At 33.2% G+C, this 12,644-nt stretch overlaps 2 protein-coding genes across 2 annotated transcripts in view; one reads left to right on the top strand and one right to left on the bottom strand.

Moving 5' to 3' along the window:
* Positions 1-12,644, top strand: part of LOC109602057 (terminal nucleotidyltransferase 5C-like) — a 41,075-nt gene that overhangs the window by 12,039 nt on the left and 16,392 nt on the right. The gene's annotated exons all lie outside the window — the stretch shown is intronic.
* LOC109608208 (phenoloxidase-activating factor 3-like) lies at positions 7,167-8,151 on the bottom strand. Its single transcript, XM_020024626.2, has one exon. It carries the CDS (start codon positions 7,923-7,925, stop codon positions 7,167-7,169), a length of 759 nt encoding a protein of 252 aa, XP_019880185.2. The 5' UTR covers positions 7,926-8,151.

The raw sequence follows: 12,644 nt of genomic DNA on the forward strand, positions 1-12,644 counted from the left end.
TTTAATAATACAGCACAATCTCGTGTGAAACACTGCGATTCAAATTCAAACTAGACGCGAACGAATTATTTTCGTCGGTCTCACCCAAACAAACCGTGGTTCCATTTCATCATTTTTCACACCATCTGCGGATGTGTTAGAGGATGCTGTTCCAGTGCGAAACGACCTTGTTTACACAATGGCTGCAATTACACGTAACTGGACAACGTAGCCGAATGTTACTTAACAATTATTGACACCTACACATTATGCCCATGTCTACGCACAATGATTCATACACCCGCCCACTGGATCTACATTAAATTAACCGCAAGCAAAAATGCCATTCATCACAAACAGAATGTGAAAATCCGTCTGGAACGATGCTGTAGTTTGCTCAAGATGCTTGCGCATTTAATATGCATGAACTGTTCGTCGAGTAATAATGGCAGAACTCACGTAGTCTATTTGCTCGTCAAAACTAGTTGCAATATTGTGCTCACTATACAAGTGGATGTAAATTGGTTTTGGGTGAACAAACTCATTTTATACGACAGTTAAGGATGCAAATTATGTTCTTTTTTCTTTGTAGGTATGTACAGATCACACGTGTTTCCGCATTTTCCAACGTAAGTCCAATTTTATTACATCGTAGAAAATGTTTAAGCCAATTTTACGATAAAAATGCACAACGAAATTGAACAGATGACATCAATCTTCCCTCCGCACAATTTAATAACATCTTTAAATGTCAGTCACTTAGTTCCTTACACTTTACACGTCAAATAACATTACATATTCATAATATTTGATTCCAGCTTTGTTGTTAACTGTTTTAATTATTTTCATATCCGGTTATAGTGACTTTCACTAATTGTCAATAGATTTAACAAGATAAACAAGATGAAAATCAGGGAAAGTTAGATCCTCTCCATTTTACCGCTGCGAAAAAAGTAACATTTTATAATAGTTAATTTTATTAATCTGCTCATTTTATGGTACTGTTGCTATTTTAATGTAGTGGTTACTTTCTCCATTCATCAACGTTGTAGATTCTGTTAAAATATACAAAATATTATTTTATGATACTCATAAAAATATTAAAACTGCAGTTGAGCCGTACCTAAAAGAACATTTTTACAAAGTGTGTTCATTACAAAGGTACAATAACCCGGAAAGCTCAAGCGTCGATTCAATTCACTAACAATCCACTAACATTCCAAACTTGGCTTAGATCGATTTTCGCACCTGTTACAGGGTTATTGTTATCAACCGTTGGAAAACCTTGCACTCAATGCCAATTAAGAAAAGTTCATATTACAAGGTCCATTTAGTTCTATTAGAACACCCCTTGCACAAAAGATTGTTTTCTTATCTACAAGAGAAAAGGTTAAATAGCAATTTTTTCAAGTAAATATCAAATTATCACATTGTTTTATTTTTAAAACATGTTTGTTTTGTCCTGCATGGTCTAGAAATTATAAAAAGGATAATCTTATCATTGGACAGCTAAAATCAGTCAGGTGATTTTATTTTTAAACTTGTTTATCAGTTTTATGGTATTATAGTTATATATGGCAGAGGTTAAGATATGGGCAATTTATTAGTATCTTTGTTTTTTTATAAAGTAATATTTAATTTCTGTTAAAATATATTTATCTTGTTTGCAGAAGAATGTGGAGTAGTTTTCAGGTTATCGCACTCCTAGTTCTGATTGATAGGATGTCCACAATTTTTATAAATATTAAAAATAAATTGTGATCGAGAAATTAAGATTCATAAATCTGTGAACACAGCAACAGATCACTTGTTGCATTGAAGACAAAACGATGAACCAGATGTAGGTCAGTGCATTTTCTTTTTCAATATGCCCATTAAAGAGATTTTATTCATTTATTAACCAGCTGTTGTGCACTCCATTATCAGTTTCGTTCAAGATGTAATTAAAAAGTGCGTCTTAATTGGATTGTATTGATTGGGGATGAGACCTTGTTGTTAGAATCAGGACTTGTTTATCAGTTTATTGCTTTATTATTCAAATAAGGGCAAATTTGGGTCAATTATTTTCCATTCCGTGGTTTTGTTATGGCTGTCACATTTCATTATGCGACTGCATCAGCATTTTTTCTAATTATTGGTTAAATATCGTTCCGCATTGCATCAGGAAATGCAAATAATGAATTTTTACATTGTCATGCGTTAGAAAACGTGGCAACAAACTATAATTTTTTTCTTTAAACGCATATTTTTATAACGTAAACAAGAACTAGATTTATTTCCTTTCACTTTTGTATATTTGCAAAACTAAATACCTTTATAATATTATATGTGTATGTATGTAATAAAGTCGACGATTAATTTGATCAACGTGACCTTTTTAATTATGCAGAATTTATTAGAATATTTATTTATTACTTACTACAACGGTGTATTGTATTAACTTATGATTAAAAATAACATGTGTTATCCAGTGTTATATAGGATTGGAACCCCTATAGTCTGTATATTTAACAATTGTTTTTATATGTTATATGTTGAAATCATAAGAAATTGTCCGAGATGGACTTTAAAGACTTCAGTATATCATATTAGACACCAGATAAAATAAACTGTTTTCATGTAATGCTATAGTTCAAGGTATAATAGGCTCAAAATCATAAGAATTGATTAGATAATACAAAAAAGTCTAAAAGACTGAAAGACGATGGATTAGTAGGGACGAATATGAACAATAATAAGTCATTAGGTGCATCCTAAAAAAGTACAAAAATAAATATTCTCTTATGTCTCTGTTCCATCTTCGACATCTGAATCCTTTCTAATTGATTCTAAATAAAATCATCAGACTCACTATTGCGATACATTTCTTAACTAATTTTGTACGTCAGTTTTTGTCTTATCCAAGTGTTTGTTTATTCATGAAGACTATTTTTGGAAATTAGTTGTTGACAATATATATTGGTTAAGTTATATAAATGCAAAAAACTTCTAATTATCTACCAGAATTTACTTCGGTTCAAAATTTGTCTTCGGTTTTTATTTATTTTTAAATGTTTAGAAAATTCCTGATAGATTTTACTATGTTCTGTTAATGACCACGAAAGAATATCTAATTTATTAAATTGTATTGATCTGGAAAATTCGTTAACTTAATCAAATTATAATATATGCAAATTTAATCTATCCTTGATATAAGGTTTTAGATGTGCATACAGATATGTATCTTATTAATTTATTGCAATCAATATGTTTAAATATAGTTTTCTTATCAGCATGTTTATGTGTATACTTTGAAAAGGGGATTTTGATTAAACAATTATTAATTAATCAATTTTTAGATATTTTTACATGTTTTCGTTGATCAAGGATTAACTTAAGTAGGTTTTTTAACTTGTTATTAATTCAGTATTATCTATTAATTTAAATTTAAATGACATATTGAAATTGCAAATAATTGAAGCAAAATTGAACCGTTATGACTTTCCATGGAACTATTAGAATTAATATAATTGTCCAATATCATATTAAAACGTATCGATAGTTAAAACATAGGCTCAATTTCAATTTTATTGTTTAAATGCCATTTATTTTGCGATAATGCAACTTGTTTTAATTTCCATATTACGGAATTGACCACATTTGCATTCATATATTGGATTATTCATTGTCGTCACGCACACGAAAATGTACGATAATATGTGGAAAATTTATACTTATGAATAAGTCATTGGAAGATAAAATCGAAAATAAAATTACGATTATTTTATTGGACGCAATTAATTTTAAATTAAATTGTAAACCCTCTTTATCGAGCCTAATTGTCGACACGATTACGCTGATTCAATACACAGAGAGAGAGGTGAAAATTAATTAATTGCTACTCCTTTCGCTCATCAGTCTTTTGAACATTTCTAAGAGACCAACATCAATAAAAGCGTTCTCAAGGAGTACGTCGAATTAGGAAATAATTACATAGAATTGTGGGCACTGAACAAACATCGACCTGTAATAAGTGTTCTATTAATGTTCGCCCCCTCCGTTCCATTACGTCCAATTTCACCAAATAATTACAGTTATTTCCGCCGTCGGGGCGTGAAGAAGCGCGTGTAAATTTATTAACGTTTCGGTCACGTATAGTGTCCAGTAATCTGGTTACTACTTACACACTGGGGGTAAAACCGTCACAACGAATAGGAACGGGGCGTTGCGACGGCCCCGCGACGCCCATGCAATCCCCGAACCGGCGCCAGTCGCTTACACGGCGTCGCGCACAGTAACGCCGTGATAAAAGAAAATAAAAAAGCACTAATTAAACTGACGCAAATATTATAATAAACAGTCAAGGCCGTTCGGACCGGCTGAATTCTAATTATTCCGTATTGTCAGAAATTTCCAGACGGATAATTCGTGTTGTATATTTAGATCGGGACCCGGAGACGGATCATGTTTGTTCACTCCGGCGAGGCTACGCAAAATCAATGCTCTCAGAACCAGAAACGCGTCACATTTGCTACAATTAGTATTTATTCGGTTGGTTTTTTTAAAAGACAATACGAGAATAGACGCAGACAATTTAATATTTGGAATCTGACTGAAACAAACAGCTCCCAAGTGAATTGTAGAAGCCACTTAAGTCATGCATCAGATTACCTTTGTAATGAGGAAGAAAGTGCACCTGGTGATGTAATGTATCGGATCTATTTACGATTCGTATGGTATATAATTTAAGAAGCTAATTTAAATTTATTTAATATGTTGATGTCATCTTATTACCTGCTATATGGGTGATATCATTGAGAGCTCAAATTTAACAGATGGAGGATTAAAGTTAAATTTCTGTGTGTTGTGTTTACATAAATAATACTAATTGCACATTATTTAATCCTGCAGTATGAATAAATTTTAGTTTATGTACGTAAACGTATTTACCAGTCATTTAAAAATTAATTGATTGACACACTTCCGAGAACACTCCACTCGTTGATGAATACTTTTCTTAAATTTATGTATTAATTACGTATAGATAGATAATTATGTAAACACGTAATAAAATAAAATAAACGTCTAGTTAAAAAATATACGCCTTACATAACACACTTCTAAGCAAATTAAATTTATGTTTACCGTCGAGTTCAGTCTTAACGAGCGGCAATCACTGACAAGGTCGCGTTAATTTTCAAACGCGGAAAGCGAAGCGGTTCAGTTCTAACCAATAGACAATTTCCGGCGTTTTAGGGCGATTTACTGAAACTGGGAAACAAATAGGACAAAAACGAGGCGGGAGCACTGTTGAATTTCAAGTTGCAAAAGGAAAATAAGTTGCGAGCTTCGGAAGGGTGAATTAAATGAAGTGGGACAAATTTGTTACAGTCCCACGGGCACCGAACATAACAAATACCTACGCCCTCCAATAAATAACAATAATCAAATAATTACGTATATCAGTAGGAATGGTAGTAAAATCCACTGGGGAATCCCCGCTTCTTGCCAATGTACCAATTCCAATTTAATAATTGACATTGTTTCGAAATTCTAGCGAGGCAGTCGATATAAAAAAAATTAGAATTATTTAAAAATATATAAATAAACATAAAAAATCATTGAAAAATAAATAAAAGCTTTTCCACATCTACGGTTACATTAATTGTTAACAACCAATTTTTAAAAATAATCTGTCTGAATAAATACTCTTTGCTGAACTAAAACTGCTGATCCAGATCAATTAGAAAATGTTTCCCGGAGACTACTATTGAATTGAATTGAATTTTCTTGGGAATCAATCAAAGATGATTCAGATGTCGAAGATGATACGAAGTCAGTATAGCACTGATTTAGGTCATGAGTTTTTCTTTAATATCTTGAACCATTGTATTATTAGAAAAAGTATGTTTATATCTGATATCTAATCTGACAATCCTCTATTATTCCAGCAATGGAACCTTCCTTCATATCTCCAACGCCGTATAACAATTGTTGAAAACACACACACACAACCGACTCCGTGTTGTTCATCGATTTTGTTACATGTTCATTATTTCGAATTAGTTTATTACAACGTTAATTATTAATTTTATATCGGCTAATTCCTGATCCGGCTCAACCCTAATTAAAACACCGTTGCTTCGGTTTTTTTTTTATTAATTTCGAACGAGGAGAAATTAATTACAGTGTTAACGCAAGCCATGTCGAATAGTGGGCAAAAACGCAAAAGGTTTAATTAGAAAATCGATATCATAATTCACTTCCCCATATTGGATTTGTTCTTTTTTTATTATAGAGATAAATTAACTTCTGACGCAAATAAAATTTACGGTTTTATTCGTACCCCTCCAGGTCATTACCGAAAAACTAATATTAATCCTATTACAACTTGGCAGGCTATTAATTTAACAGCCTCATTTAACTTTGCTCTTATTAACGCGCCGAAGTTTGTATTACACGGAAATTTAAATGCACATCTTGAAAGCGTCGCTTTAATGGATACATTCTAATCCTATAATCGAGTCCACCCACGATATTTTAATAGCTTTGCAAAAGATGTCTGATGCTCTTGACATTTCTGCGGTGTCAATGTATTCTAAATAGTTGATATGCTAATGGCATGGTGGTTTAACAACGTTAAAACGTTGTTAACTGCTTTTATTAGACTCATTGTATAAGCAATTAACTTTATTTATCGCTAATTATCGAAAATTATTCGTTATCGCTCCTTACGAATATTCAATACACAAACAAATGTATTGTAAAGAACGTATTGTGGAGGACAAAATTGAGTTAGGTACCAAAAACCACAGATTATATGTTAATCTGTATAAAAATATTATCCCAAGATAATCTATATAATTTTGACAATCATAGTAATTAAATAAAAAAGTCATTTACGAATTTATCTTTATTAAATTAAACCATATTTTCAAGAGTGTAAGCAAATGGGTACAATATGTATATAAGGGGAATACATATGCTAATATATCTTAGTTATTTGATACATTAATGTATTTTTATAAATACTTAAAGGATAAATCAGATAAACATGAAATGTTATCTTGATGAAACAACACATCTTCAGTGTTTCCATTGTAACGGACAAAGATTGATTTAACAGCTCTCTGATGATATCTGATAGCACTGTATTTGTAATAGATAAATTATATTAATAAACAGATTAATACCCATATAAAATGTATTCAGTCTATATTATCCAATATCCAATCAATGTACTTTCCCACTCTTGTATAAATAGCTGGTTGTCCTGGTGTCCCACATTGCGAGGGCCCATACGAGACGATCCCATATTGGATATATCTCGGCATTCCGTTCAAAAAGGCAATGTATTTCATCGGTCCCCCACTGTCCCCGCCGCAAGAATCCTGTCCGTCCGCTCCGCCGGCACAAACCTGCTTGTCCGTAACTTCAGCAAATCTCTGGTACTTGCTTTGGCACTCCTGGACTAATCGGACGGGGATCGTGGCCTTCAACAGTTTGGAACTTTTGGTGCCGTGTTCCGTCACTCCCCAACCGGACACAATGGCTCCTTCGCCGGCCAGATCGGTCTCCGGAAAGTCCACCGGCAGACAAATCGGTTTGACGTTCACGTTAAACTCAGCCGGCGTGGCCAGTTTTATCAGGGCTATGTCGTTTGCGAACGTGCTCGAGTTGTATTCCTCATGCACTTTGTTGCTCTCGATATAAAAATCCTGAACTGACGGTGCACATGTGCCGTGCTCGCAGTCCTGCACCTTTCCCGTGTCGTACTCTCCAAGCCGAATTCCGGCCAAACTGTCCGTAATACAGTGGGCGGCTGTAAGGACGTATCGTTCGCTGATCAAGGAACCGCCGCAGCGAAAATCGAAAATTCCGTTTTGGTAGTAAATTAAGAGAGCCATCCAGGGAAACTCGCCCAGGAACGTTTTCGATCCTGACGTTATCCTGAAGCCGGGATTCATTGTGATTGGTCCGCAAATGTCGTTGGGTAACTTGTCGTAGTTTGGGTGTTTGGTGGGTCTTGACGTTTCCGCCGTAGGGTCTGTGGTGAAGCTTGAACTTGGTGGTGATGTCGTTTGAGGTACGTTGCAACACACTTTGGGAATCTTACGGTCAATAAGGTCGCATTGTTTTTCGCGTATTTTGTTGATGACGCTTGGAGGTCGAGGTTTCGGGCTACGTTGCAGAAGTTGCGAGAACATTGGACACTGATAGATGTCTATGCACTCTTCGTCGTGCCCGCAACTTACGTACATGTACCTTGCCTGTGCGATTTGAATGAAAATAAACAAAAAAATTAAACTACTTCTTGCCATTTTTAATAATCGTTACTGTTGAGCACTTCCTACTAAGTTCGTTGGATTTTATAGTTTGAGAATTTCATCAGGTATCAAACTAGGTATTCTGCTTCGGATTTAATTAATTGTTACTGTGTTGTTAAGTGAAGGATTAATGTAATAATACAACACTTATTTTGATTGAATACTTGTTACTGGAAGCTTCTTAGAAATCGCAAACGCAATTATTAAGTTAAAAAATTATTCATGCTCATTTTAATAATACGCTAATATGTGTTTGTCGCTCCACAACGGATATGACCTTTGGTTCACACAGCACATAATTACCTTTCAACAGGAAATATATAAACTGCTGTAGAATCCCTATTATATAAATCGACATAGTTGAATTAAATCAGATACAAAGGAATGCGCATTGTCAGGATACAAACATAAAAAATTACCTTGCAATAACTGGGTCATATATTTCTTAACATTTTCCTGTATGTTAAATACAAATGCAGCTGATGATGTATGAGCAAACATCACATGCACTCCGCACCACAGCCTGGACTGTGAATGGGGATAATCCCTCATTAATGAATTAGATCAGTCACAGTGTCGGACTATTAAGTGTAAGTTAAATGAAATTTTAACTACAAATCGTTGTATTAAATGACAAATTTAATATATAAGAAAGGAACAAATTTTTAATGTACTATTCGGCGCATTTAAAAGAACGAGATTTCTGAGCAAAACTTCTGAACCCTGGGGATATTAAAAGAACACAATAAAAACCTACACAAGACCGTAAATTTTAAATGGAAATCTCGGTTTTATTTTCTCCTGCGAAAAATCTTTTTTCCTCCTTTGAATTATCAGGCCAGTTTGTCTCGTAAAAACTATTTGATGGGAAGAGAGATTTATATAAGCCTTAGCCGGCAGTCATTGTGTTATGACTTCTACAAGATTAATCTCAACTAATATTTCCTCACACACACTCACACTCGCTAATTGTGAGTGCGATTTCTAAGTTATTAAACCATAATTTTTTTGGTTGCCTAATAGATTCAGACCAATTACGATGCAGTTTTGCAAGGAATGTAGATGGTGAGAGTCTAGGTCAGTTGTATCTGCCGTTAAAAGCTGTTCGGGCTGTGATGGTGTAACAAACGGAATCGTTTTTTCACGGTAGATTTATGACAGCCGTATTTTTAAAAATTATCTGAAATTGCCCAAAAAGCAATTACCGAGATGAGTTATTTGGTGTCTCGTGTATAAATAACGTTATATCTGCTAAATTCCTTTAAAAATACCTATTTACTTTAAAAATAAATACAGAGATAGGTCCGAGTGGTTTAAGTGATAAAGAAGGCCGTTGTGAACTCTGCACTTTAATCTTAAAATGTTGCCAAGTGCATTTGATTAATTAAATGCTACCTCTCACATATAAATTTAAATATTCAAGACGATGTCCGTTTTGGAAAATAGAATGCGCCGCGATTATAAGTGAGACGTCGTAAACATCGCAATGAAAGTGAGAGGTTGTATAAATCACAAGCCATTACACAATCCAGAAGACATACATACATAACCCGATATGATACATCGTATTACTATGTGAAACTTCTCTTAAGAACGTTTTACAGAAGATGAAATTCACACCGTGCAATGAATGAGACTGTAAAAGGCGGCAATTACTCTTCGTGATATGCATCTCGTGTAAACCATGTTCTTTGGAATTATGATATTCCGTTGTTATTGTTTCCGGGAGGCCGATTTACTTTTTCGTGTAATTTCATGTTTTGCATCTGTTCTTCGATGAGAATTCGAGACACGCGTCGTTTTTCTAAGGACGTTATGCAAAATGTGTCGTTAAGATTATATGAAAATTGCTTATTATTTACGACACAATAAGTAGTAGATAACATTGACTTCGTAATGGTTCAAAAGAAATAACGTCGCATTTTAAACGTTGTAACTTTCTATTTTTCTAACATACTCAACTTATGCGAATTTCAAACGGTTGTCCCACATTACATTGCATTTGCACAAAAACCAGGACCATGTTATGTTGAATTTGTATTTAAATGTTATCGAAGAAGGCTCTTAAATTTATTTATACAATCCGATTTGGCAACGGTTTCCCAACTGTAAAGATCTTCGGTTTGAAATCTATTTTATTAATGCAACACTAACCTTTCTCAATGCGACATTGTTTAAGAATTCTGTTTTATTATTTGTTGTGTTTATCCGAGAGCGACTAAGGTTAAAGGTATTGCCGTGAAACGTAACAGTTTGCCTCAGCGATAATATCCAGTTTGCGAAGGTGAAATAGAAAAAACTCTTACGTAAATCTACAGGGTTATTGTTTATATTTTAAGCCCCCTATTATTTATTTCATCGTAAAAAATACGCAAATATGTTTTAATAGGTTGGGTATTCATTCATAATTTTTTGAGTAATAAATTTCAAATGTTTAAAAGTGTGTAGACTTAACTCTTGTCATGTGTAGAAAGGAAAAATAAGTTAATTATTCACGCTAAAAATTGGAATAAAATATATTCATTTATGTAGAATAATAAAAACAATTATGCTGTTTTTTCCGCTGTATATCCGAATGAATGTTGAGAGAGACATCACGCACTACAGAGACAGTAAAAGTCTGCAAATTTGTACCCTTTGTAGCTAACGATATATGAATATAACTGTTTTTTTTTTTAAATATGTTTCAAGAAGAACTAGAAAAGCTTATAAATTTTATTTGAAAATTTCTTTTACATTTTTTAGAATAAAATAAATAATAAATCACTGTAATCCAATAATTTTATACAAAAAAAAAATCTTCGAATTATTTCTAAAATTTTTACTAGCAACATTAAGAAGCCCATTTGTTTGAACTTTTTTAAAATGATAATACAAATTTGTACAATAGAACGAGAAAAGTTCAATCAGATTTAAATGACAAACATGTTTATGTTTTATTTTCGTTCGATATCAGTGTTTTTTATTGTAATGTGCTAAATATTTGCCTGCCTGTATCGATTGTGTAGTAAACAAATTTATTGTTATATTTTATTGTCAACCACGTCAATTTGTAGCAATCAGCCCTGTTAATGTTTTAAAACCGAAAATTTCAGTGTTTACCAACCATTAGAAATCATTGAGTCATTTTTTATATAAATAACATAGAAAATGTATCGACGGCCACAAGCTAATAACTATAAAAAATTTACAAATAAAAATCTGTTATTTTCATGTAGTTGTAATTTATTCAATTTACTCATAACGATTAATAATTACACTGTTACGATTTCGTAGCTTGGGGCAGACGAGAGATAATAAAATATTTATTCAAGAGTGATGCCGAATGAAATTTAAATGAAAGGTTGCTTTCGAGATTGGGATGTTATTAGATTGTCTTTAAATTGTTAGTTGTTACAAAACAGAATATGAAAGTTAATTTTAATGGAAAGTACACACGTTTTTTTTTTTTATTTAAATAACTACCCACAAAAATCAGTTTCAGTTGATCAAATCTGAAGACAAAAGATGAATATCGTTCTACTAGTGGTGGCGTGAAAATAAAATAGCCAGTTCCGCGTTAAATTTTTTCAACTACAACTATTGATTTTCCTCGCAGGATAAATATAAAACAACAGTTTGCCCTGCGGCTGAACTCTGATAAGTTCCTGCGTTATGACGTACGTATCTGTTCGCAATAGAAGGCTGAAAGCAGTTCTTTCCTTGGAGCCGCTCCAGCTCTCAGGAAATTTTGAATGTGACATTCCCAAATTTTGAATAGTCATTGAGATGCACTTCTATCGTTGATAAGCAAGCCATAAACCGATTCGGGATTCGGTAAACATTGGTGACATGATTTAGTTTCATTGACCGATTCACTTTCACTCCCAAGTCGTTTTAGTGAATTTTAAGAGCACACATCGACCTTGACTCCTCGATAACAAGTTTTAACGAACCCGTGAGACAAAGCCAATCGTTGATGGACCAATAAAATTGAATAAAAGCGGGCTGACTATTTTAGTCACAGTCGCGCAAAAGGCCAAATCGACTATGAGTCGTCTTATGTCATAAAATTGATTTTTATGTTTATTTCATTCGATATTTGTTTTTTTATGTTAAACTAGATTGACTGGGTGGGGAACAGGTCTTCGTCTTCTTTAGATGTCGTAATGGAGCGGTTCACCTTCAACATTTTATTAGAAACGGAAAGTAACTTGATTTTCCAGCACACGAATATTAATTATAATCTATGAAAAACTGTTATTGTTATTACTATTATAGGAAAATATATTTGTGGTTTTGTAAATAATAGCTTAAAAACTTAAGAATGGGTTCGTAGTAGTAGCTGACGAAAAATCTAAAAACCTTAATTACTTTCAT

The sequence above is a fragment of the Aethina tumida genome, chromosome 3 (assembly GCF_024364675.1).
Source record: "Aethina tumida isolate Nest 87 chromosome 3, icAetTumi1.1, whole genome shotgun sequence".
Classification (NCBI taxonomy): domain Eukaryota; kingdom Metazoa; phylum Arthropoda; class Insecta; order Coleoptera; family Nitidulidae; genus Aethina; species Aethina tumida.